Source organism: Abramis brama (genome assembly GCF_963993115.1).
Source record: "Abramis brama genome assembly, chromosome: 3".
Classification (NCBI taxonomy): Eukaryota; Metazoa; Chordata; class Actinopteri; order Cypriniformes; family Leuciscidae; genus Abramis; species Abramis brama.
Window position 1 is genome coordinate 24,010,225 of NC_139965.1, and position 27,086 is coordinate 24,037,310.

General features: G+C 35.9%; 3 protein-coding genes across 3 annotated transcripts; 1 reads left to right on the plus strand and 2 right to left on the minus strand.

Annotated features, from left to right (window-relative positions):
* Nucleotides 1–845: 845 nt before the first annotated feature.
* slc7a6os (solute carrier family 7 member 6 opposite strand) lies at nucleotides 846–3,920 on the plus strand. Its single transcript, XM_084108274.1, has 5 exons — nucleotides 846–1,175; nucleotides 1,667–1,981; nucleotides 2,722–2,928; nucleotides 3,103–3,235; nucleotides 3,416–3,920. Exons 1-5 carry the CDS (start codon nucleotides 981–983, stop codon nucleotides 3,547–3,549), a joined length of 984 nt encoding a protein of 327 aa, XP_083964400.1. The 5' UTR covers nucleotides 846–980; the 3' UTR covers nucleotides 3,550–3,920.
* slc7a6 (solute carrier family 7 member 6) lies at nucleotides 3,906–16,292 on the minus strand. The gene is made up of 10 exons (XM_084108273.1): nucleotides 16,186–16,292; nucleotides 11,362–11,908; nucleotides 10,751–10,876; nucleotides 9,734–9,878; nucleotides 9,496–9,619; nucleotides 9,320–9,423; nucleotides 6,824–6,920; nucleotides 6,415–6,564; nucleotides 5,441–5,624; nucleotides 3,906–5,059 (listed from the first exon to the last, which is right to left on the minus strand). The coding sequence occupies exons 2-10, from the start codon at nucleotides 11,846–11,848 to the stop codon at nucleotides 4,992–4,994; spliced, it is 1,485 nt and encodes a 494-aa protein (XP_083964399.1). The 5' UTR covers nucleotides 11,849–11,908; nucleotides 16,186–16,292; the 3' UTR covers nucleotides 3,906–4,991.
* Nucleotides 16,293–17,438: 1,146 nt separating this feature from the next.
* LOC311079827 (receptor-interacting serine/threonine-protein kinase 2) lies at nucleotides 17,439–24,529 on the minus strand. The gene is made up of 11 exons (XM_084109557.1): nucleotides 24,250–24,529; nucleotides 23,767–23,923; nucleotides 23,234–23,383; nucleotides 23,001–23,137; nucleotides 22,859–22,908; nucleotides 22,616–22,756; nucleotides 22,450–22,535; nucleotides 21,126–21,194; nucleotides 20,260–20,407; nucleotides 19,993–20,160; nucleotides 17,439–18,538 (listed from the first exon to the last, which is right to left on the minus strand). Exons 1-11 carry the CDS (start codon nucleotides 24,390–24,392, stop codon nucleotides 18,234–18,236), a joined length of 1,554 nt encoding a protein of 517 aa, XP_083965683.1. The 5' UTR covers nucleotides 24,393–24,529; the 3' UTR covers nucleotides 17,439–18,233.
* Between the last annotated feature and the right edge of the window lie 2,557 nt (nucleotides 24,530–27,086).

Genomic DNA, 27,086 nt, shown 5'->3' on the forward strand with positions numbered 1-27,086 from the left:
AGCGCATTCACACAGAAGTGTTTCTTTTATTGATCTCCAAGAGCCCATGTGAATTGAATCGATTTTAATTTCACAGAATAAAATAGGACAAAGAAAAAGTGGTATAGAATATTTTTTATAAACTCAAGATTAGGCTAGCATATTACATTACAATATAGTTATTTATAATGTTAACATTTGTGTGGTCCACTTTTAAAATAGCACAGTTTCATATACTATGGTTGGCTACTTCTTTAAACAATGTTTCATCAAACGATACAAAAAGATTTGGCCATGGCCATGGTCAGCCAAGTTAATTTTATAAGGCTATAATATGTGTTGGTGTGATTTTTTGATATTGAGTGTGATGGTAATTACATTTTTCACTTTTGGGGAAAAGTTGCACAACCCTATAACACTGTTTTCATATCATTATCATGATGTAAAAAATCTTAAAATTAATGACGTTTAGTCAGTTTTACTCTGCCAGTATTAATGAGACTTCGTTATGAAATCATTATAAATATATTATAATCATGTAATTATAATATAGACATATACTTTTATTAATTATATTGGTTTTTCATTAAAGCGTGTTCCTAAAGGTCAGAAAAGGCCTTGATTGATAAAATAGCCGAGGATAATATTATGTTAAGTTGTTAAAAAAAAAAAAAAAAAAACAGTAGCCGATCCAAGGATTTCAAGTCAACCTTTAATTAAACCCAATTAAACCGCGACCTCTGCAGGCGGTTAATTGCAACAATATGGGGACATATACCGATACCCTTTGCATTTAAGAAACTCCACGCCGCAGCGTGGCGCTACTGTTCCTCAATATGATGGTCAATAAAACCGCCAAACGAGAAAAAACGAGTGAAAAGGAAGAAAGGCAGGCTACAGCGCAGGTTGTTGTTGTCGTCGCTGGCTGGCTGGCTCGTGTATTTGTTTGTCTGCCATCTGAAATCTCTCCGTGGTGACACAACAGACGTGTCTTTACCGAAATGGACCCGAGCACGACCATTCTGCGGGTGAAGAGGAAGAGAGGTACTGATCCAGCGGACGCGCTGCTGCTGGCCTGTAAGCGGATCCGTCCGGAGGCCACGGCGGCTCAACCCAGCGATGAAAGTGAACCAGAACCTCAGGAGCCTAAGATAGAGAACTCTGTGTTCAAACTAGTAGCCACCGTGGTGTCACAGGTAATGACTGTACGGCAGCTGCTTTGCCGTCAGGAGAAATGAAATCTAGTGCTTTCTGTGAGATTGTATTGTTTTTGGTGGTCATTGATGACGTAAAGACGTCATGACTTGCCAGCGCACAAGTCAATGCGCTTGTCAAAAATCTTAGTTTTTACCTTGTTTGTTACATTTGAGGTTTGTGCAGATGTTATTTAACCGTCTCCTTGGACAGTATAATTCCTTAACAATATGAAAAATGTGCTTGTAAAAATTAGGCAACAGTGTATGAAATAGTGAAATTACACGTGTTTATGCTTGATGTTACCCATTGTAGACCATGGATGGCTTGATTGATAAGATCCATTGATCGATAAGTATGAAATTAAGTCTAGACTTCTGTTCAGAATAATTGTCAAATGGAAATGATTGCTGTGGTTAAATCTATACAATCACAATTCTTGTCTGTTTCAATATTTTTCCCTATTGTTGAAATATATAAATTATTTTTATAGGATGCTCCGGTACAGCCACATGTCCGTGAAGCTCTGGCACGTCCACGTCTGGCCCATCATGCCTTGCGGCCATCACAAGGAAGCTCTCAGAGGATCATTGGTGATCTGCGCAGTGTCAAATGGAGCACCAGGCGAGAGGAACGGTACCGGATCCTGTCTAGCCACAGGGCCGGACTGCCAACAGAGCCTACACCTGCAAGAGGAGGAGAGGAGAACGATGACAGCCAAACAGAGAACCGTGACAACCTGGCTTTGGGAGAAGTGCAAGTGTTTGATATTCTGCATGAGGATGGTGATGTCAAGGTGCCTGGCAAGGTAAAGCCAGAAGATTTTATTCATCAGTTTCTGTCAATAGAAAAAATGTAGTTGAAGAACCCCTCATTCTTATTAATATTTTCTTTTTATTCATATTTGAAGTTTGAACACACCTACTTGTTTATGATATTGTTATTTTCAACATTTACTTATAATAATAATAATAATAATAATAACAACAACCTTATAACTAGTATCCACCCTTAGTCTTTGCATTTTCTCAGCCAACCTCATGCAATATCCTCCTTAAAGGGTTAATTCACCCAAAAAAGAAAATTCTGTCATAATTTACTCGCCCTCGTGTCATTACAAATCCGTAAGACTTTCGTTCATCTTCAGAACACAAATTAAGAAATTTGAATCAAAGATATGAATTTCTCTATGAACTTTTTGAAGCGTCACAGTGTCAGTTGCGTAGCTGTCTATGAAGAGACAGACATTTGTGTTAAACGAAAGTTTTACAGATTTAGAACAACATGAGGGGGAATGTTGACAGAATTTTCATTTTTGGCTGAACTAATCCTGAACTAATTAAACTTTTTAAACCTCATTGAATATAAGTTTTGGCTAAATTTTCTTTTACTTTCTTTTAACTCGTTAATTAAAAATTACAATTTAGTTTGTGAAGAAATATGCATTCACAATTTACACTGGTCTACAAAAGTAATTAACCAGAAGCTAATGACTTTTTTTATCCGCTTATTAAAATGACTAAAAGTTGAAGTTTTCTTTTTCCTCAGACTGTTGTGTCTGACCCGGAGACAATCCTGTGTAACTCTGTGAAGATGATTCGTGAGAAGCTGAGTGTGTCAGGAGATGGACTCGGTATTGAACATCGAGAGAAAGAGGATGATTACGTGTACGACTTGTACTACCAAGAGACGGCCACACCAGGCTGGATCCAAGACATTCTCTCTGTCAGACCCTACGCACAAGAGGGAGAGCTGGTTCGTTGCAGTGTTACTTTAGTATTATTGGAGTTTTTATTCATATTTTGGATTAACTTTTATTTTTATATCCATTCTTGATTTAAATTACGTTTTATTTAAAACTAAACCTGGTTAGTTGATCTCTTTTATCTTTGCACAGACTCATTTGTCTTTTTCTCTTTGAATACACAGGTCCCTGATGTAGTGGCCTGGGAGGAAGAGGTGTATGAAGATGAAGATGATGAGAACGCTGAAACCAACTGGAGAAATGACTACCCAGATGAGAGCAGTGAGGGTGACAGTGATGCAGAGGAGCGATATGGAGGTCATACACCTAAGCTATTATATTTGCTTCATTTCTGAATCTTTTTAAAAGCGCCTCTTATCCCTAGATATTATGACATTAAAAAGAGCATAAACTAAAGTTTAAACAAAAACAAAAATGAGCCTCTACTGCTTTATCAAATGGCATATCATAATATATTGAATGTATTTTTCGGTCCAGGTTTCTGGAGTGAAGAGCACTCGTATAGCAGGAGGAGCTGGGAATGCTACCGGCAGGACGTGATGCAGGAGTTGGAGAATGACAAAGATAAGGATGTTGATGAGGAGGAACGAGAGTATAACGATTCTGACTGAGAGCCTCCGTGTGTTGTAACAAGCATGAGAGGCCATTTTTACTGACGTGTGTTGAGTGAAGCTGTATGTTCTTTTGTCAAAAGTGAATGTGTGTGGTAGCCCATGTGCGTGTACTTGTGTGGGTTGCTTTGACTTGCGCGTTAGTGAGATGAGTGATTTACTATTTGCAATATTTTGCGATTGTTTGATGTGAAGATAGTATGGGGAGAAAATGGTGATTATTTGAGTTTGTGTAAGTGTGGGGTGCTTTGTGTTGTCAGTTATGTGTGTAGTGTTTGTAAGTTCCCCATATCCAAAGGGGTGAAAAACAACATACCTGTAAATATGTAGATGTGTATAAAAAAATAAATAAACACTGAAAATCTCTTGAATTATTTCATTTATTCAAACAGTTGTCTGGTAGAAAAAAGTTTTGATACTCTTTTGAAATAAATTAATAGAAACACTTGTACATTAAGGCAAATAAAAAACAGTTTGACAGTGTGGTTTCAGTGTGCGACACGCTACAATGCAAACATCAGAATAACCTGTTTAAATTACTTCTGGACTTGCATCCTGAGTTAACTGGGATTTTCACTAGTAAAAAAAGTATTGCTTGTTTGGCTGATGGACATTTCAGGCTGATTTTACAGAAACCCATGACACTTAGTACTGTAAAAGGAGAAAATGAGTTTGTTTAAATCTGGAATACCATTTGAAGTTAACAGAATTTGAAAAATACAGATAATAAATATCCAAATTTGGAACAGATGTACTTAAACATTCCTAGATTGAGTCGACAAATGTTTCCAGCATGTACTCTTCATCTTTATTCTTACCTAGCCTCTTCTACAAGTGAATGTGATGCTTCATTACATGTACAGCAGCATAGCAGCAGATTTGAACGTTCAACTGTGTACAATCATCTTCCCCCTAAAAACCACTTACGGCATGTGGGCAATTATACAGGACTCCGATTATAACGCCGAAAACACAAAAAAATACATATAAAAGAACTGACACATTTGTGCGAAAGTAAATCACGAAGAGGAAGATGAAAATAAAATATCTTGCTTAAAAAATGTGTATAAATTAATTGAAAAAATTGTAAAGACTAGCTTCTAAAATAAAAGCATGTTAAAAAAACAGGGTGGAAAATGTTACATAAACATATAAATAATCTAATTCAGGAATACAGATCGTGTTTGCATCATGAGCGCGCTGGTACCATTATGAACCTTTAAAATGGCCTTCATTTTCATGCCATATGGTTCATAAGGCATATTCCTAATACTTGCAGTGCACCGTGACCTTAACCGACACCTTAAAATAAAAATCCAAACGCAGTGACATTAGGAGTGCATCTGTGTCTTAAAGTGTGGAAGATCTTTTTCCCTTATCTCCAGATGTTGGTTTCCTCGTCCTGAACCAGTGGGTTTGTGGGTCAGAGGAGTGCAAGTGTTCTAATCAACGGTGTCCATCTCGGTGAGCACACAAAAGCACGTGAACTGGGTGAAACGGGTGATGGCATCTGTGTAAGGGAGACACATGTTAAAGTTCACATTAAATCAAAATGAACAAATCAATAATATTTGTATATTTATTATAAATTATTTGTGCACATCTTTATTTAATTTTGTATGTGCCCTTGTATTATTTAATCAAAATAACTTTTCTCCCTCTTACAACATCTCTTTTTCTGATTGTGTTTTTTGGCGCGAGGGCGGGACAACCTGTCACTCGCATGAGATGACAAATATCACAGAAGCCGCTTCACTCGAATATACGTCACAATAGGGAAAGAAAGACTATTACAACTTCCGTTTCATGCCAACTTTATATCCAATCAGTCATTTTGGCTCTGAATTTGTAAAGAAATTAAAGTTTTAGTGCTAAAGTCTGTGGTACTTACTTAGTAATTTAGTGATGATGGGTGGGCGCTTAGACTCAGGAAGATAGATACCCAAGAAGTAAACAGGAACTCCAGAGAGGGCAATAGCAATTCCAATGAGTGAGTTGAGTGTGTCAGAATAAAGTGGCACAGCCACTAGGAACACAACACACATGCAGAAGATGATGGGATACACCAGACTCAACTGATCGCACACAAACATGGAAGAGAAGAGAGGAAAACAACATTTTATTTCACATTCAGTGTCCCATTTCAAATTGCATTCCCTTTTTTTAACAACAGTTATTCCATTTAAGTTTCTGAACCAGTCCTAACTAACCTGTCTTTTACACTTACATTGAAAAGTTTGGGGTCATTTTTAAAGATTTGAAAATATTTTTGAAAAAAGGCTCTTATTGCTCACCAAGGCTGCATTTATTAAAAAAAAGAAAAAAGAAATACAATTTAAAATAGCCGTTTTCTATTTGAATACATTTTAAAATGTAATTTATTTCTGTGATGGCAAAGCTGAATTTTCAGCATCATTACTCCCGTCTTCAGTCACATGATCCTTCAGAAATCATTCTAATATGCTTATTTGGTTCTGCAGTAACATTTGTTATTATCAATGTTGAAAACAGATGTGCTGCTTAGTATATTTTTGTGGAAGCCATGATATATTTTTGGGATTCTTTGATTCTAAAGTTAGTTCAAAATAACCGCATTTATTTGTAACATTACACTATCTTTACTGTCACTTTCGACCAATTTAATGTGCCCTTGCTGATTTAAAATATTAATGCTAAATAAAAGTATTTAAAATAAATCTTCCTAACCCCAAGCTTTTGAATATAGTGCATATAATAGTAGGCTACAGTTGTTCGTAACAGGTTTATGTGTGCACAATGACAGATCACACACTTCTTCATGTTATTGTTATGTTATGAAGGTGCTAAAAAAAATAATTCCCATCTGTACAGTGTCTACTGTCTCACCTTCAGTGGTCGGGGCCTGTCTGGCTCCTTCCAGCGAAGGTAAATCTGCCCGGCGATAGACAGGCCAACGAAAAACCAGTAACTGAAGCTGTAATAGTTAATCAGCTGGAAAACATCCTCCACTGTAAGGTAGATCAGAGCCATGGCACACTGCAGACAGAAAGCACAACCTTAGTTACTTGATCCACTAGATGGAGACAGAAAACCTCAAACATCCCAGACTGTGAGACGCCACAATAACACTTATATTTGAAGAACTAAATGTTGTTAATAGAAAGTTTAAAAACTTATATATAAAATATATCAATTTTAAATACTTAAAAATAGGAGAAAAAAAAAAAAGTATCTCTGATAAAGAGAGAATGTTAAGATGCATTAGGCGTTAAAAGTGTAACTGAAATGTACTTGCATTAAATAGCAGTGCAGGAACTGGTGTGAATCTCTGCACATGAATCATGGACAAAGCATCTGGAAGATGACCTTCTCGAGCTCCCACGAAGAACAACCTGCAGCAGCAAGAGACTTGCTTTATTCAAATGTATCTCAAATGCACCCATGAAGGGTTATTAAGTTAACTTAAAATAAACGTGAACTTAAATAAAATAAAATATAAAAACACTAAACATTTTTTTTTTTTTTTTTTTAGGTAGTTGCCACATGCAACATTTCTCATTTTAAATGGTCTAAAATAACTAAAACTGAAATAAAAAAATATATAGAATTTTATTTAAATCCTAAAAAACACCACAAAAGCACTAAAGTTAAAATGAAAACAGAAAAATATAAAAACTATAATGCCATCTTATAGTGATAGTGAAATAGCACTGCACCTATTCAAAGTGCTGAGAAAGCAAACCAGTTATGCAAACCAAATGCATAATTGCACACAAAAAAAAAAAAAAAAAAAAGAAAATGAAAATTTGAACATTTGAAAAATGACATTTGAATGAAAATGATCTTCATACTAATATGCTCACACATTAATGACCTAAAAAGCTAAATCTATTTTATTTGAAGATTTCATGCTAATATATAATACATGAAACTGGGTTCCCAAAGCATCTGAATTCCCATCAGCACTGCATACATTTTCTCAACACTCCCAAAATTTCTCAACACTCCTCAGATCTCATTATCTTACACATGGAATAGTGGTCATTCCCCACACAGTCATTACCAGAGAGCTGCTCCAGATGGTGTGAGCAATTGAGTAGCTTCCTATAAAAACCACAGGATCTGAACTAAGCTCTGTTCCTCCTCCTGGAGGTTAACAGCAGTCATTAAGAATAAACTTGAAGAACAAAACAGAGGTTCAAGTGGAATAATAAAACTATAAAGCCACTGCAATTGTACAGGAGCATTTTCAAAACATATAATACCAACACAGCTCCCAATCAGTCTCTTTAGACTATGAAAATAGAATGGACTTAAAGGGCTAGTCCACCCAAAAATGAAAATTCTGTCATCATTTACTCACCCTCAATTGTTCCGAATATGTATGAGTTTCTTTCTTCTGCTGAACACAAAAGAAGATATTTTGAAGAATGTGGGTAACCAAAAAGTTGATGGAACCCATTAATTTCCATAGAATGGAAAAATACAACAAATGATGACAGAATTTTCATTTTTGGGTGAACTAGCCCTTTAAGTTAAATTCTTCATGATGGTGTGTAGAAATCAACAAAACCACTTGAAGGCAAGCCTGCAACCTTAGCTGAAAAAAGCATAACACCTGCGAACGCTGTGGTACACAGAGAGGGAGACAAAAGGCAGTTTTTTTTTAATGGATGTCAATGGAGATGCTTCACTATGCTGAATAAACCGCTTTTGTGAGGAAATAAATTATTTAATGAATCAACAGTCCATGGGCTAATCCTCAGCATGTTTGCTCTTAAACATTATTTTAAGATGAATCTATATTTTTAGAGTTTACACCAGAAAAAAATGCCGTTTTATAAGAGAAGTCACAGACAATTGGCCGATGGGTATGATTCATTTGACTGCATTTCTCATTCATTTCTATGGTCTCCGCAAACATTGATTGACTGTCGCACAACTCTGAACTAAATTCAATGATGTCAAGGCTGTAATGTGATTGGTTACCAAGGCACACGTAATTCAAGTTAGCCGTTAAAGGGGATGTATAATGCTATTTCATGCATTCTGACTAATTTACACTGTTAAAGAGTTGGATTCTCATGCTAAACATGTCCAAAGTTTCAAAAAATGGGTTGGACGTATGACGGAGTATTTCTGTGCCAAATACACTGCCTCAGGATTTGAATAAGTTTCAGTGGTTGTGAGGAAAAGATAACCTTGTTCAGCTTCCCAAAGAACCCAGTGTTATAGGAACAGTAGATGCAGTTAGTTTGTGGGATCGGGGTGTGTTTGTATTTCGGTGACAAATGTTTTTTAAACCAGGCCCAGTTCGAAAGTGGGATCGTTTGAAACTGAAAGATGAAGCGGTTCCAGCGCTAAAATATCCAGGTCACGAGTAGGAATTTCAGCCGGTAGGAAACATCAAATGTCTGTTTTGTTGGCAATTGGCACGTAACTGCATATAATGTTAACCACACGAACGTATAGTGAATCAAAAGTTATCCAGGGATAATGCGATGATGTATTGTGCGTGACTCTTTAGCTCCGCCCACGGCACGCCCCCAGGAGCTCGGCTGTTTTCGGAAAGAATCGGTACAGCGTATCTGTCTTTTATAAATATGATAAAACTAAAGAATCTTCGGAGATATTAAGGATGCAATACTACTCTATAGATACTCAAGATTAACATGAGATTGGCAGAAACTGTGTGTGTTATGTCCCCTTTAAGCTTTTTCCAGTGGTTGAGCCATGGACCCTTGTATCTCCCAATTATAAGACCATCTCTGAAATCAAGCTTTAGACTGACCTAGATGCAGCAATGATGGAAGCATTAAGACCTCCGTAACAGGATAAAGCAACTGCAATGGGGATGGTCCAACTCATCACTCCCAGGGTGCGGTCTGCAAACGTCTATGGGAAATATTAGCTGTTAGATTACAGACACTACAAACATTATGACAACACAGAGGTCTATGAACTCACCACAGCAACAGCATCACTGGCAAGGATGGCACTCATGTCGAGCACAGCGTAGTAGGCCACGTTTGTGAGGATGTAGATGATCGTAACGATCGGCATGGAGATTGCAATGGAGAGGGGAAGGTTCCTGAGACACGCATGAACAGAAGTATTAGCTATCTTTATCAATACCTATTTTTTTCATGCTGCATGTTCACAACAGGAACAGGAACTAAGGGTCAAGTCTGTCTCATAGAAGTACCTTTCAGGGTTCTTAATCTCTTCTGTGACAAAGTTAAGAGTGTCCCAGCCTGAGTACGAGAAAAGAGCCGAGTACAATGCCAGAGCGATATCTCCTGGGTCACGAGACGAGCCTTGAAATGAATCCTCAAAGTTCATTGTGAAACCTGTGTGGGAAACATTACGAAAGTACTAAAAAAGTTTAGCGGATCTTCAAGATTAACATTTTTTAGAACATTTTGTATTGCGGTTTTGCTCTAATAGTGTTAATTGGATTTATATATCAAATATACAGTACTGTGCATACTGTATGCTTTTGCATGTTTATAACATGATTTTGATCATTTCTTTAATTTTGACTTCACATTTTGTATTTGTTTTTAGAATGACTTCAACATTCTGTCCAGGGACTACAGATAAGTCCAAACTCAGTCCTGGAGTCCTGTCCTGCAGAGTTGAGCTCCAACTTTCCTCAACACACCTGCCTGGAAGTTTCTAGTATGCCTAGTAAGACCTTAATTAGCTGGTTCAGTTGTGTTTAATTAGGGTTGGAGTTAAACTTTGCAGGACAGTGGCCCTCCAGGAGCAGGATTGGACACCCCTGCTTTAGATGAACTCTGCCGCATTTACAGTAATGCTTATTAGTGTGCACTGTCTCTGTTAAATAAACGAAAGAAAGAAATTATGTCATCATTTACTCACTCTACTGTTCAAACTTGTGTGCCTTTCTTCTACAGAAAACAAAAATACGGTATTTTGAAAAATGCTGGTAACCAAACATAATCAAGTTTTGATTACCACTGATTTTCATTGTATGAATGGAAGAAAGAAAAAAAAAAGACATTTTCAGTATCTTTTTTGTATGTTCTGCAGAAGAAATAAAGTCATACAGGTTTGGACATGAGGGTAAAAAAAAAATGATGAAAGAATTTTCAATTTAAGCTGATTCAAATCTCACAAGAGAGCAACATCTGGTTCAGACATGAACAAGTAAAACATCTTTATAAGATTGCTGATTGTGTAGAGTACATTTTTTTACCTTGGCACATTTTCACTATCCCAGTGATAATAATGACAATGAGGGCCAGCACTTTGGCGTAAGTGAAGACATCCTGCACCCTGGTACCCCACTTGACATAAGCAGAATTAATAAAGGTCAGCAGGCCTGAAACATCATGAATAGTAAGCATGTTAGCATAAGAATAAATATATGTTGACATAATTACTCTGAAAAGTAAATTGAATGCACAATGAATGACAACAATGGCTATTCTATTGGTAAACTATTATTACAACTTGAATGGATTAGTGGGAAGTAAAACAAGTTTGGTGGTTTTCATGGCAACAGTAATGTTTCTTTCATTTAGAAAGGCATGTCTAATGAGGCTGCTGAAGGTATCCAAGTGAAACGGGTGTAACAGGAGAGGCACCACAGAACCAGAAGAATGGGCTCCATGAACTCAAAAACAAGTTATTCATTAACTGCCCCATGACATTTTTAAAGTTAGACCTTAATGGGACTCAGCAGCTTATCAGATCTCAGGGTGAGAAAACAGAGAGAGGAAGAGAGAACACTAGCGTGAGAAAGACATTAAGAATGTGGAAAAACATGGGTGCAGAGCAACAGTAAGGTATGTACACCTTACTCACAGATACAGGCTGCAGCAATAAGTCGAGAAGCAGAATACGGCGGCTCGCAGGTGGGGAAGAGCGGCTGAACCAAGTAGTTGGCAAAGGTGATGGCGATAACAGCCTGACTCGTGGGTTCGATGATGAGCAGCGATGTCCACAGACGTATGAACGCTATGAAGCCTCCAAAAGACTCCAGGATATAGGCGTAGCTGGCACCAGATTTGGTGATTGTTGTGCCCAACTCGGCATAACAGAGAGCACCTACCACCGAAAAGATGCCACCGATGGCCCAGATAACTAGAGACAGTCCGTAGGAGGAGCTGTAGATGAGAACGCCCTTTGGCGACACAAATATGCCTGAGCCAATCATGTTCCCCACGATGAGGCTGATGCCATTCAGGAGCGAGATTTCCTTTTTGAGCTGCATGCACTCTTTGGGTTTCGAAAGGGTTGCAGGACCCTCAGACTGGCCGTTCAGTTTTTCAGATTCAGTGTCGTTCTCCATCCTGTTCCACAGACGTACGTGTTGGTGCGCGGAGATAGAAGCGGCCCTCGTCGGCCTTATCTAATTTGACAGAGAAGACAAACCAGAAAAAAGTTATATAAGGAACATTCTGTCATCATTTGCTTACCAAAATGTCATTCCAAACCTACATGACTTTCTTCTGTGGAACACAAAAGAAGATATTTTGAGAAAAAAATAATAATAATAATGTCTCAGTGGGTTTTCTGTCCATACAATGAAAGTCAATGGGGGAGTGTAGCTATTGTTAACTTAAAAAAAGTTAAAACTATTAAAAATAAATTTTCTGTAATTGAAATAAAGGTGAAATAACTTAAAATATAAATATGAATGACTTAAAATTGTAAATATGCCTGACAATTTACTGAAACAAGTTTAAGTAAATACAAAAAACTAGCCTAAATAAAGCTAAATAATATTAAAATACTATGACACAATATTAAATATTAAACTAATAAAAATGACAAAAGCACATGACAAAATCACTAAAACTTCAACTAAAATTAAACTGAAAATATACAAATAAAGGCCTTTTTTAATATAAATACTATAAATAAATAGCCTACAATAAATAAAATAATTGCAATGGACTTTGTGTTGTTTTGGACCCCACTAACTCTCAATGTATGGAAAAAACAGCTCTCCAAAGAAACATTCTTCAAAATATATTATTTTGTGTTCCACTTGAAGAAAGACAGTCATACAAGTTTTACAAGACATGGTGGAGGTAAAAAAAAATAGACATTAGACATAAAAAAGACATTGGGCATCAAAGCAATAACCCATACATAATTAAAAAGTCACATCTGGTCTCTAATGTCTAGTGATGGTGTGAAGTCAGCATAGGTCATTGTGATGAGTATATTGCATACGTGCTAAATGTACTGCAGCTAACTGACGAAAAACTAGTGTGAAGATTGCATCACTGATATTACGTAAACAAGAAAGTTTTTCTTCCTTCAAACATTTCACAACCCATCTCCCAATCAGAAGGTGAAAAATGTACGTGCAAGTTTAATCAGGGTCTATATGGGTTTCTAAATGAGGGAAATCACATTTAGTCCTGACTGTTTGTTGACCCTCTATAAATGATTAAGCACAAGATGTCCGCTGCTGTCACCTCTCCTACTGTGGAGAGCTGAGAGCACATTCCTCTGATTATTTGGCTTGAACCATGTACATCAACATTTATCCTTGTAAAGCGGTCATTACACTAAGTGTGATGAAAAACCAACAGTCCACCCTAGCTTGTCTTTCTAACTGAGGGCATATCATTTTTAATTATTATGTAATGGTAGCAAGCAATTGATAAACAAGCACTGATTCAATTTTTCCCAAACTCTCCCCAGAGAGTTTTCCTTCCCTGAGGCTTGTTTCCCATCCTAGAAGAGGTTTCCCAGAACTGGAAAATTCACAAAAACATCTGCACTCAACACATCAGTTTACAGTGGTAAAGGCAGTCCCCTGTCGTTGTCTTGGAAACTCAATGACATCATTTTAGATTTGACTTTCAATGAGCCAAGCGGCCTTGTTGTGGAAACCTGTCTTGCTTTTGATTGATGCTTTTGATGTTTTCTTCTTATTGTGAGCTTATCTGTTTGATACAGACTGATAAGCACAAGATGATATGTTTAAACCTCACAGGTAAATATTTAAATGGAAGTATAAATACTGTAAGTGTGTGTTTGAATATGTGTTGTTGTAGATCTCTCTTTCGGAAAATGTTTTGGAAAGACGCATTTGCATCAGCTAATGATTAACGCTCAGAAAACTTACTGTACTGTATGTCTATCCCTCAAAGTCTCATTGTCATTCATGTCTAATTAAATATAGCAAATAAGGTCCACATTGTTTGTTATTCATTTTAAGCATTTTTTTAAAGTAGTACCCTGCTGAAAAAAAAAAAAAAACAGCTAAAAACAGCCAACTAGCTTAGACTGGTTTTGGACACTTTTTTTTCAACTGACCAGGCTGGTCTTAGATAGTCAAGATGGGAGACCAGCTAAAACCAGCTGAACACCAGCTTGAACAGGCTGGAAGTCCAGCTTAAACCAGCGAAGACCAGACAACCAGCCTAGGCTGGTTTTTACGGAAGAGGATTAGGGCCAGGCAATAATAAAAAAAATAAAACCATCTCGAGATTAAAGTCATTATAATGCGAGATTAAACTCGTTAAATTTCGAGAAAAAAAGTCGAAATACAATCTTGAGAATAAACTCATTAAATATCGAGAATAAAGTCATTGTGTTTCGAGAAAAAACTCGTTAAATTTCGAGAAAAAAGTCGAAATACAATCTTGAGAATAAACTCATTACATTTCGAGAATAAAGTCGTTAAATTTCGAGAAAAAAAACTCGAAATACAATCTTGAGAATAAACTCATTAAATTTCGAAAATATAGTCGTTGTGTTTCGAGAAAAAACTCGTTAAATTTCGAGAAAAAAAAGTCGAAGTAATCGTGAGAATAAACTCGTTAAATTTCGAGAATAAAGTCGTTGTGTTTCGAGAAAAAAAGTCGAAATGAAATGTAGAGAATAACGCATTTGATCAGTGTTCATTGCATAGCCTACTGATAGAGGACATGGCAGAGTTGGATCACTTAGTCAAGCTATATTTTAGACTGTCTTTCAGTAACAAATAATAGAACATTCTTAGGTCTAGGTCGGCTAGGTGTTTTTAGAAGAAAAAATCAGTCCAATTTGCGCGATGTAGCCTACTCGCTTTTGTCCAACATGAAATCATGGAGGTTTCAATTCGTGGTTTCCCAGGATACCATAAGACGCATTATTAAACTTGTTGATCCTGTGGAATTTCGACGAAGGAGACGCTTGAGAAGACGCCACTTGCGCTGGCCCAAATGCACTCTGGCATATGGACAGCTATGATAAATTAAAACCGTACGGCATTGCCATTAATGGCTGTATAGATGGTTACAGTCGTTACATTCTGTGGATGGAGGCGTACACAACCAACAACAATTAATAATGCGTCTTATGGTATCCAGGGAAACCACGAAACCTCGATGAGGTTGATATCAGTAATGATAATGTATCATATACATCAGTAATATGCAATGAACACTGATCGAATGCGTTATTCTCTACATTTCATTTCGACTTTTTTTCTCGAAACACAATGACTTTATTCTCGAAATTTAATGAGTTTATTCTCACGATTACTTCGACTTTTTTTCTCGAAATTTAAAGAGTTTTTTTCTCGAAACACAACGACTTTATACTCGAAATTTAATGAGTTTATTCTCAAGATTGTATTTCGAGTTTTTTTCTCGAAATTGAATGAGTTTTTTCTCGAAACACAACGACTTTATTCTCGATATTTAATGAGTTTATTCTCAAGATTGTATTTCGACTTTTTTTTTTCTCGAAATTTAACGAGTTTAATCTCGCATTATAATGACTTTAATCTCGAGATGGTTTTATTTTTTTATTATTGCCTGGCCCTAATCCTCTTCCGTAGGTTTTAGCGTTATTTCAGCCGGTTTTTTTTTTTTTTTTTTTTTTTTTTTTAGAAACCAGTAATTGTCATAACTTTTCATTAACACACTATTCTCAAGAAATTGCTAATTTTGGCAGCACATAAACAAAAGATGGTTTTAAAAATCACTTAAAAACAACAACAACTTGGCACCCCGCGATCAAAACAAGTTAGTATTTGGCAACCCTCTTTGTTACTAGACGCACTTCAGTGTCGTGTTAAAGAAAAGAAAGATAGGGCTCTATACAAAATAAGATATTACATAACATGTCGTCAGCTAACACACAAAATAAAGAATAAATAAACAAGTTTCTGAAACTGCATTACGACGTTTACGAGACTTTAGCGTTGAGTTCATCCGTCATTCCCCCTCCAGCAAATCAGCTGTTCAACAAAACAACTGTATCAGAGTGTTTTAAACGTTGTAAGGCAGTCTGACTGTGTGTACGATTTTGGAGTGGTGGGCTAATTAATACAGCGCTTATAAATCACTTGTTCAGAAAGTAAATGTCATCATAGTGAATGGCTTGAATAAAGGTAAAACATTTAGTAGCCTAATCGATGAGATGAGACGCTACATCCTGTTTTTCTAACGTGAAGGGCAGCAGAATATGAGACACGACCACTGCGTCATTTGAACGCAGAAATTCCCCTCTCCGCTTTGCATTGAACATTTTGAAAACATTCAATTCGGGCGTTTAGGAGAAATAAGTAAAATGGAATTAAAACGGGATTGTTATTTTTTGCCGATTTAACACAACCTGTTCAGCCCTTCTTATTCTTATTCTTTAAGCGTAAAGTTAAAAACACATATACGTTCTTACCTTGTCGTGTCCTTTCTTTATCGTCTTTGTTTAACTGGTGACATTAGCAGCAGACACAGCAGCATCTTTAACTACAGCATAGGCAAGCTGCCAAAAGATAGTCACGTGATACCGGTAAAATTGATGTCACGTGGGTGGTTTGCAAATCAGACAGATCAACCCAGCTTGTCAGCAAGCCCATTCAGGTGCTGTCCTGCTGCCAAAAGCGAACCATTTAAAAGTAATGTTTTCTTGTGTATGTGTTTAAGTGGTTTCTGATTAACGCTGGTTCACACCTGATACATTTAATGTCCGGCGATTTGCTTTAAAGTGAGAAATAAGGTTTTGCTTCAGAGGAAAGGATATAAATGAATAAACAAACCTAAAGATTTTTTTATTATTATAAGTTTTTCTAAAACGACATAGCTGAAAAAATAACGTCCATAAACCTTTTTGTTGCCTATTCAACATCAAGAAATCATTTTAATATGCTGAATTCAATTTCTAATATACTGATTTGGTGCTGCAGTAACATTTATTATTATTATCGATGTTGAAAACAGTTTGCATAACATTTTTCTGGAAACCGAGATTTTGATAAATAAAATGGGACATCATTTATTTGAAATAGAATTATTTGAACATTATAAATGCCTTTACTGTGACTTTTGGTCAATTTAATGCATACTTTCTTAATAAAAGTATTAATTTCTTGCAAAAAAATTAAATAAAAATAAAATCAGCCCACCCCAAACTTTTGAATGGTAGTGTATTTATAAGTTATATAGTATATAAGCATATTTGTATAAGGGAATGAGTATTTTAGGTCCTGTGAATGGTTACCATTACTTTTAATCTCATTTTACCATTTTACTCTCATTTAAAAATTATGTTGTACTTAGCAATACAAAAGCTCCATGTAGTTTATTTTATGAGCATGTAGCATATTGTTCATAATAATTCTAATAATTAAAAAACAGAAAAAAGTAGTATGTCGCATCTGTTGAAGCAGCTTGAAATTTCATGTCAAAGACATTTCACATCTCATACTGCAATGTTTGTAAAGGCCCCTATAGCAAGGTCCATTCATGCCCTTCAGCGTAAAGACCATCCATGCAATTAGATAGTCTGTGAGGAGGTATGTAGCATGGTATTGACATGACAGTAATACCAAGTAATAACTGTTCTCCAAGAAGTGGATCTAACATATGAGTTCATGTGAAATGCTGAAGGGACACATACTGTTAAACTGTGTTATTAAAGACACAACAGATCACAAAACAGTGTGAACATTTAATGACATTTCTTATACCATATCTGTTTTTCCATACATGAATACTTTATTCATATTCTTGCTTTACACATTCCGTGCTACATAAATAGAGCACCAACCAATACTAGTAAATGCTTTTAAAAATAATGTCTTGTTGCAAGATACACTACAATCAGAAACTACTGCGTCTGTTGTGCAACATGCACAAATTTAAGTCTAACATCAAAAACACCCAACCTTGGAAATGTGTGGTACACACACAAAAACTCAAGATAAGGTTATAGAAAGAAATGTAAACAACGGTTGAAACAACGGTTTCAATATTAACAGCAACTGAGTGTGAAAGTTATAAAGCTGTTAAGAATGATTAAGAATGATTTACCTTTCACAAAAGTTCCATTGAAAATAATCAGTTTTTGCGCTGTTGACTTTTTTTTCTCTTCAAAGGAATGTAATCAAATCTGTAATTGCCCATTCATCAGAACATGATAATGTTCAAGTCATTTGAATAATCCCTTCAGTTTGTGAACTGGGAAACAATTAGACCATCAATACCCTTTACATTGGGTGTTAATTTGATGATATTTTGTTGATTAAAAAGAATAAAACTGCATGGCAGCATTCCCTTCCAGAGGATCTGACCTCTCTTCATCTCTTACAGACTTGTCTAATTAAGAACACAATAACAATCTCAACATATTCATGACATATTATACTGGCATACAAATCTAATATCAATTGTTTCGTGTGCAGTTACTGCATTACAACACTAATGTAAAGGCATTTTTGATCAAATTTAACCAGACTGCCACCTCTGGGCGGTTTGAGTATTTTCAGTGGATACTAAACCTAAAGTTGTGGCCACCAAGATAGCAACATTTTCACCAAGGCAGGCACAGATATCAAGCAAACAGCGCGTGCGTGCAGTCAAGGTCAAGGCCGCAGTGATGATCTCATACGTCTCACGAGTCACAGCATGTCTAGCACGCAACACGTCAAGTAGGTTGTTGAGTCGTCCTTCAGTCATGCAGCGAACAATGACCTCTCGTCTCTCTTGCAGAAGCCGGCAACAGCTCCTTCCCACAGACAGTTCACATTTACCTAGAGAAAGAGGAAGCATTAGACAATAATGTTTTCACGAATCTTTCAAATTCTGCAAGAATACTGCAAATTTAGCAAGAACATACTTCGCAGACACTTTTATTTATATAGCGCTTTATACAATACAGATTGTTTCAAAGCAGTTTTACAGTGATAAACAGGAAAATAACGATTCAATGATGCAAACAGAGTTCAATTCTGCTGTAATCCAAATAAAAAAAAAGACAATAGCAAACAGTCATTATTCAGATGAAATCAGTTCATTGAATCTATAAAGCAGCTCTGGAGAAAATAATGATCGGTTGTTCAGTTCTCATCCAATAGTCAGAGCAGTCAAATAAATAATATTGCTGAATATTACGTGTCCCCAACTAAGAAAGCCAAAGGCGACAGTGGCAAAGAACCCAAACTGCATTGGGTGAGAAATGGAGAAAAAAACCTTGTCGGTTTTTCAGTCGGGGGACCAGTTCTCCTCTATCCAAATAAAAGATACAATAAATATATTAAAATTAAGCAAAGTTTAAAAATCTATTAAGCAAGGATGCATTAAATTGATCAAAAAGTGACATTAAAGACATTTCTAATGTTAGAAAAATAAGTTTCATTTCTAATAAAAGAAAGTATTACAGGTTCCACAAAAATATTAAGCAGCACAACCGTTTTCAACTGTGATAATAATAAGAAATGTTTAATCAAATCAACATATAATGATTTCTGAAGGACCATGTGACACTGAAGACTGGAGTAATGATGCTGAAAATTCAGCTTTACCATCACAGGAAAAAATCCCATTTTTAAATATATTGAAATAGGAAACAGTTAGTTTAAATTGTAATAATATTTCATAATATTACGGTATTTACTGCATTTTTGATTAAATAAATGCAGCCTTTGTGAAACTTCTTTCAAAAACATTTAAAAAATCTTACCAACCCCAAACTTCTGAACGGTAGTGTATTTTTAAAATTGCCTTTACTCTTAACCTGTTACTTCACTGCGACAAAACCTTCTATACTAACATTTAAATGAACAAAACAAGACTAATTCTGAGAAAAACAAAAACCCTCTAGAGAGGAAACACACTGGACACAGATAAGGCATTAGTGGGGCGGTCTTTCAGGAAGTGAGCGAGCACAGTCCCACAGAACTGCTTACTGCGCACATGTAAAGGCACAACACAAACAAGAACTGATAGATTTGCTCTGTCCAGGTAGTTATGCCAACAGTATGTACACAATATGTACACAAAGCTCCTCCAGATTTATTTAGCTAAAATACATCAGGCAATTGAGACTGACAGAGAGCAGAGCTTTTTCCAGATGGATTAAAGTATGCAACAATGGCATGTTTATGTTTGTGGTCCAAACTCATATGTTGGACAGGAATGGAGGGAATTAGAGAGATTCAAACAAAATGACTGTTAGGACATTTTGGAGACAGAACTAATTGCTTACCCTGGTTGCCAGCGTTGTGTTGTGGGGTGCTCTGAAACAGCGTTGAGGAGGAAACACATGGGGACCTTAAAGATGTGGGTCTCTGGGAAATTCCACTACGCCCATTAATCTGATTGAGACCATGATTACTGCAGGAGTTACTGGACTGGACTGAACTTTTTCCAGTATCTATGAAGACATGAGCAGGGAAAATGTAATTATAAGACATTTTACACTAATAAAGTGAGAAAATGTATCCAAAATACTATTAAAAGAGTGGTCACTAACCCCTAAAGCATCCAATCTGAGGAAAATCTCTTGTTGCCAATGGCGGAGAGGACTTTCCTTTTGCCTTCAGTGAAGATACTGGCAGAGTTTCATTCTGTGGAATCACTTTTGAGGTCAATTTTTTTGTGGGACCTCTACAACTATTGTCCTGTTGGTGGTAAAAGACATTCAACGGTCAAAAGCATGGCCGTACCAACCAGTGAGATCCCAGAGGTGTATAATAAAAGTCATTAAATAACTGCCGAACAATAACTGTACTTTGGTGCGGCAAAAATGTTCTACAACACAAAGATAACCAACTTTCTCATTTATGCTGATCAGCAGTGTAACAGCGCAAGGCAATGTCAAAATTACAGAGATGCCCAATCAAATCAAAGATTTATCTATTCAAATTTTGTCACTTCAAACCCAAATCGTTAGCCTCATAGCATAATTGCCTAAGTCATATTTAAAAAAAAAAAAGACTTAGGCAATTATGCCATGAGGCTAACGAAATGCTATTTTACATGAACCTTTTCATGCCATGCGTTTTCTTTTTTCACTTACACAGTAGAAAATTAAAAAGACTAACATGGTTTTAAAGCAATTGTTGTCCAATCTTTGCCCTTCAGACATCTTAAAATGCACAAATGTAGATAAAGTGAATTTTTTTTCCAGGGGGGCCCTGAACACCCCAAGCAAGTTTTTGGACCACTGTTTTGCTGTAAGAAGTGTTATATTTGCACATAATTTATAATGAACACACACAATACAAAATATAGCATTGGACTGAGTACCTGCTCAACAATCCCATATTCTAATTTAAAAAAGAGAGAATAGTTCTACACCAAATCAAGTAAAACCTGCAGGAGTTGTCTTGGTCTTACCTCTAGGTTGTGTAGTTCAATAGGCAACTCCCAGGACGATTGCATTTTACAGCTCAGTAGCCTCCTCTCCTGGTGAGGAGACAGATACACAGGCCACAAATAATCATTATCACCTAATACATACACAATCCTTCACATCTGTATTAAAATACATTTGAATTTAAACAATATGTTACCCTGGACCACAAAACCAGTCACATGGGTCACAATTTTGAAATTGAGATTTATACATATTATGAAAGCTGAATAAATAAGCTTTCCATTGATGTATGGTTTGTTAGGATAGGACAATATTTGGCCGAGATACAACTATTGAACATCTGGAATCTGAGGGTGCAAACAAATCTAAACATTGAGAAAATCGCCTTTAAAGTTGTCCATTTATGTTTGCGATTGTGCTGCATTCACTCACAAAAATAAATGTTTTATATATTTATGGTAGGAAATTTACATGGAACATGATCTTTACTTAATATCCTAATGATTTTTGGCATAAAAGAAAAATCGATAATTTTGTCCCATACAATGTATTGTTGGCTATTGCCACACATTTACCCGTGCGACTTATGACTGGTTTTGTGATCCAGGGTCACATATAATATTCAACACAAAGTGGAGTTTGTGTAGTCACAAATCTCAGACTACTAGTGAAAATGCGTATTACTGAATACTTCTGCATAACAATTGGGTGAAAAGTTGATTAGAAAATTTTAGAATGTTTTAGTATTCAGTTTCTACTCGTATTGCTTTAATCACAGCAGCACTCGAACTGTATGAACGCCAAAGTTTTTGTAAAACCTGATGATCTGACCATTTGGAAAGAGTAAATAATGTTTATACAATTTGCTTTTTGGATTAGGGACAAGGAAATCTTAATGTGTTTTCTGTGTTTCAAATATTTCCTTTAAGTCAACATGGAATTAAAATGGATAATTCATATTTTTTAGAAAATATTGCAGTGTTTATTATAACCGATTTATCCGTGAACATCATTATTATTCTTAATTCATGTGCCTTCATATTCTTTAATCTAAAACAATAACTTCCATTCTAGTAATCCCTATTAGCAAACGGCAAATATAAAATCAATTCCTGATGGACAAAATCAAGTCCTGCCCTAAAATTGTTTTCTTGTTTGAAAAGCTGTTTTACTTGGTTAAACATCACAATAGAGAAGAAAAGCAGATCTCAGTCTCATGCCGACTTTAAACTTATTTCCAGACTACAAAGAAAAAAAATCTCTGTTTGTAATGTGGACTTTTGGACCCCACTATATAAAAGAATTTAGAACTATTATTAAGCTCATTAATTCTTAAACAAGTACCTTGCATTTTTTCACATGAAGAACATCTTCAGTGAAAGTCTGAGGATCAAATGCAGCCAAAGCTGTCCTTAGAACCATTGCACACTCTGTATGAGCAGAAAATAATAAGTGATGAGCAGATTTTAAATAACACCTCTAAGCTCCATTAAAAAAAGCTGTAACTAACCCTCAGCCGATGGACGTTTTCGAGGTTCACTCTTCAAGCATCTAACGATGAGCTGGGTTAGAGCATGGTTTTGAGGGGTCATTAGGGGCAGAAGGTCAACTCCTAAACCAAGCTCTAATTTGGTCTGAAGCTGATCAATACCTGTATGAAAACAAATTTAAAGGAAATGTTTCAGGTCAATGAATGACTGAAAAATCCTTCTCCCAGAATAAGACTAGATGCATTGAAGAGATGACAACATACCTTCACATGGACGCTTTCTATTCAGTGTTTCCCACAGCAGAACCCCAAAACTGTTGAATCATTACAACGCTTAAATGAACACAACAATTCAACTCTAATATACAGCTGAAACACTCTAGAATTTCGAAATAATGCACCTCACCTATATATATCCGCTTCCACAGAAGGAACAGCACCTTGTAAGACTTCAGGTGACATATAGGCCAGATCTCTGACACATGGCCCAAGGCCATTAGAAGTGGTCAAGTGCATGTCTATCTCTTGACCCCAGTCACACAACTACAATGACACACATAGTATAAAAGTAAGAAAAATGGTAAAGCATATGCACAAAAATATATATATTTTTTAAAGAACTTTGGACTAGGGCAATACTTTGGCATGGTACTGTTGGTCGAGAAGAACATTAGTAGCTTTCAGGGCTCCATGAGGCACCGGAATGGCATGGATATGAGCTAAACCTTCAGCAACATCCAACAGGATCCGAAGACAAAGAGCCATCGAAAGCTCTGGGTACAGATTTGTCTTAAGAAAGCAAAAAAAATATCACTTGCAGTTTTATGAAATAAGAATACACAGAGAGACATTTCCTAACAATAAGAATTATATCACTGATGATGATGCAACAACTACTAAAATGCTAATGTATTGTATTGGAATGCTACGGCTTTATAAAACTTCTGTTTGTTGGTACTATTTTTAGTAGGCTACAGTTACATTACTAGACAGTTCCCTGCCCAGGGGGTTTCCACTCTTTCACTGTCAGGAACATGAACACACCTCCACAATTCAAAAACAATTTTTCAAACTTCCTGCTTTAGATAAGACTCGTCAGGTATTTGTATACACACCTGTCTGTGACTAAAATGATCTTTTAAATGAAGTGCATTGTTTAAGTAAGTGCTTACATCATGCAGTGTGGAATCTAGAGATCCTTCAGCCATCCAGTCCCACACCAACCCCACTAGAGAGTGAGCTGAACTTGTGTACACACCCAACGGGACCAATACTTGCTCAGCGCACACCTGGCCCAACATTCTTTTCTTTAACCTGTCAATCCATTTACTGAAACCACACACACACACATACAAAGCATTTAAGTTTTGTTTTCCATTTCTTGGAAATACCCTTAGCTGCTCCACAATAGCAATATTTAATATCAGTTTGTTTTAATACGTATTCATATTAACATGAATTATTATTATTAATTCAAAATAATGTTGTATTAGTAGCTCTTAATTTACTACGACTTAAATCATATATTTTAATTAATATTTTTATATAGTATAATAGGCTATATAGAATAGGCCTATATTTGCTATGCAAAAGCATAACATATAAACGTGCAAAAATGATCTGCCACAGGTATGATGACTGAAAATGCACTTTACCTATCCTTGATTAACTTGACAGCCACTTTGCGTCCTGTCCTTCCGAGACGGCCTCGCAAACACGCACCTACACTCGTTCTGACCAAAACTACGTCTCGCAGGTCCTTCTCATCAATCATCTGCAGATGACTGACCTGAGCCATTCCTCTGGACTCAGACAGTTTCAACTCTGCTGGAATGCTGAGGACACTGAGACTGCTCGACTAGATTCATTTGCTGTCATTTGCTGTCATGGATAGAAAAGATCTATAGTCTTTAGAAAATGAAAGGAATCGAGAGCCCGGCCCCAGATCGCGTGCTCATGACGTCACTTGTTTATGTCGTGTCTTATTGGCTGAGTTCAAAGAAATCCCCTGCTATTTTTAACAAAGTCACGTAGTCGTGAAAAACAACTTCAGGACCGCATTTAATTTTTTTTCTTTTCTTGCTCTTTTTTTTCTTTTATGTATATGTATTAGCAGTTTATACTATTTCATAGCAGAAATAGCCTTAGCCTCGCACATTCAAGTTTAAAATTGCCGCGCCCCCTCATAGGCTACATTAAAAATAAGGTGGAAAGATGAATCGTGAAAATGGTCTTGTTGAATTAGTGTTGTAAATATCGCCAAAGTCGGGGTCAACTAAAACAGGTCATCAAAGGGTGAGAGTAATTGGTGTGGTTTATGAGGCCATTTTAATAAACTTTTAACACATCTAACAACTGCACATTTGACATCAGACGGGTCTCATAAAGATATCGCTTATTTTTTCCCTTGACGTGTGATGTAACCACATGAACAACATCATAAAACCTATACAAAATAGTCACAAGTGGAAGACAATAACATGGAGTGGAAATACATAGCCTACAGACAGTTATGCTATTAATTATTAACCTCTCAACATTTATTGACATCTTTGTATTGTTCATGTCTGAATTGTCTCTCTATATAACAGAGGCTGTAACAGCTATCTGGAATTGAGCTCATCAGTGAGACAGTGACTCCACTGAATCACTGAAGAAAAAGAAAAAGAAAAAAGAAAAAAGAAAATAATTCCTCTTTTTCTCAGATGTCTGCCGAAATTGCAAAAAGAGGTGAGTCACACATTCAGGGTTTTTTTTTTTTTTTTTTTTCAAAGCTAAAGTTTATAATTAAGTCTTACACCATTTGCTGATCTTTGTTCAGCGTGACAAGTGAATGGGAAGTGATATTTCCATCTTACAGAGAAGGGGATGTCCAAAGTGACTGAACTAACAAAAGAAAGTGGAATGAGTCATTTATTGGTTTATCACTTTCATGCTCTGTTATCTCAGAAGAAGAAAAAAACTTATCAATTTAAATCACTAGCTACAGTAGCTATATTGATATTTTATTGAACCGTTCTTTTGCATTACACAAAAAAGTTTTAGTTAGTTTCTGTGCTTAGAAATTATAGCCACAATAGATTAGATAACAGAGGCAAAAAGACACTGATTAACATTGTTTAACTGTAGTAACCTATCCAATAAAACTAGTCAATACATTACCTTTTTATCCAAATATGATTAAAATTTATCATTACCTGAATTGGAATGTTTTCTAAAAAAAAAAAAAAAAAAAAAAAAAAAAATGATGAAAGGAATTACATTCACTAGAAATGCAATTAATGTCTACATTTCCATGTTATTTGATGGAATTGTTCTTGTCTTTGTGCCATGTCATATTTATTGACAAAAAAAGAACAAATGACTCAATAAAGTAACACATTAAACAAATGTCTTTACTGCTTTAATTGTATATATTTTAAATAATTTGCATATTAAGTGACACGTTATGCATCTAGTAATTGCATCCTATACTTTTTTTGTCTTCTCTGATACATTTCTTGTAAATTCATGTCAGTGATCCAGTGCAAATGTGTCAGTGATTACTCGAATCTCACATAATTGTAAGTAAAAAGTCAGTAAAACCACTTTTACGTAACTTTCCATGGAAGAGCTGCAACTCAGTGAAGAAGTCATAGACAATGAGTTTAGATGAAAATCAAGCTGAACAAAGGGGAACTTTATCGCAATGCTCATTGTGTAACATCATTTTGGACTTCAGAATGCAACACTGGCTTACATTCCCTGTCCACCAAAGACAATAGAACATTAAAGCAGTTCATCAAAGAATTTTTAAAAAGTTATTCAAAAATACAGCGTAAAGATATATACGAACATTTCCAATGCAATAAATGTACGCTGGATCAAAGACTCAGTGTTAGTGAGTCTTTAATACTCATTAAGTTTAAGTTTACAATCCTAATGTGACGTCATAATGAAACCATGACTATGAAAATAATAGTAACACATAAGGGTGGACTGTATTGTTTTTCATGTATAGTCATTGCTATGAACATATTGTGTATTGTTTAAATATAGATTGTGCATTCTATGTAATGTCTTGCCGTATTATATACATCTACTTGTTTTTGGAGAAAGGCAAATTCTTTGTAAATGCAACTTTCCATGGCAAATAAAATGAATTCAGGTTGTTGTAAAATGTGGTATTGGATCCTTCAGTTATATTTTATTTGTTAAGATGACTGGAAAACTCATGATATGAATAATGAACGGAGGTAAATACAGAAATCTACTGGTGGAAAATTATGAAATCCACAATAGCATTGGGACTTGAATGATGGTTTGTCTTCCAAACCAAAGTCACCTGGAACATACATCACAACCCACAGCAAAGCCCAGATCCAAATCCCAGTAAGTATCTGTGATGTGAATAAAAAATATGTATTTTTCACAAAGAGTCTCTATCCAATTAAAAATTGAGGATTTTTACATAGAAGAACAGGCAAAAAAAAAAAAAAGCATCTTTTTTTAA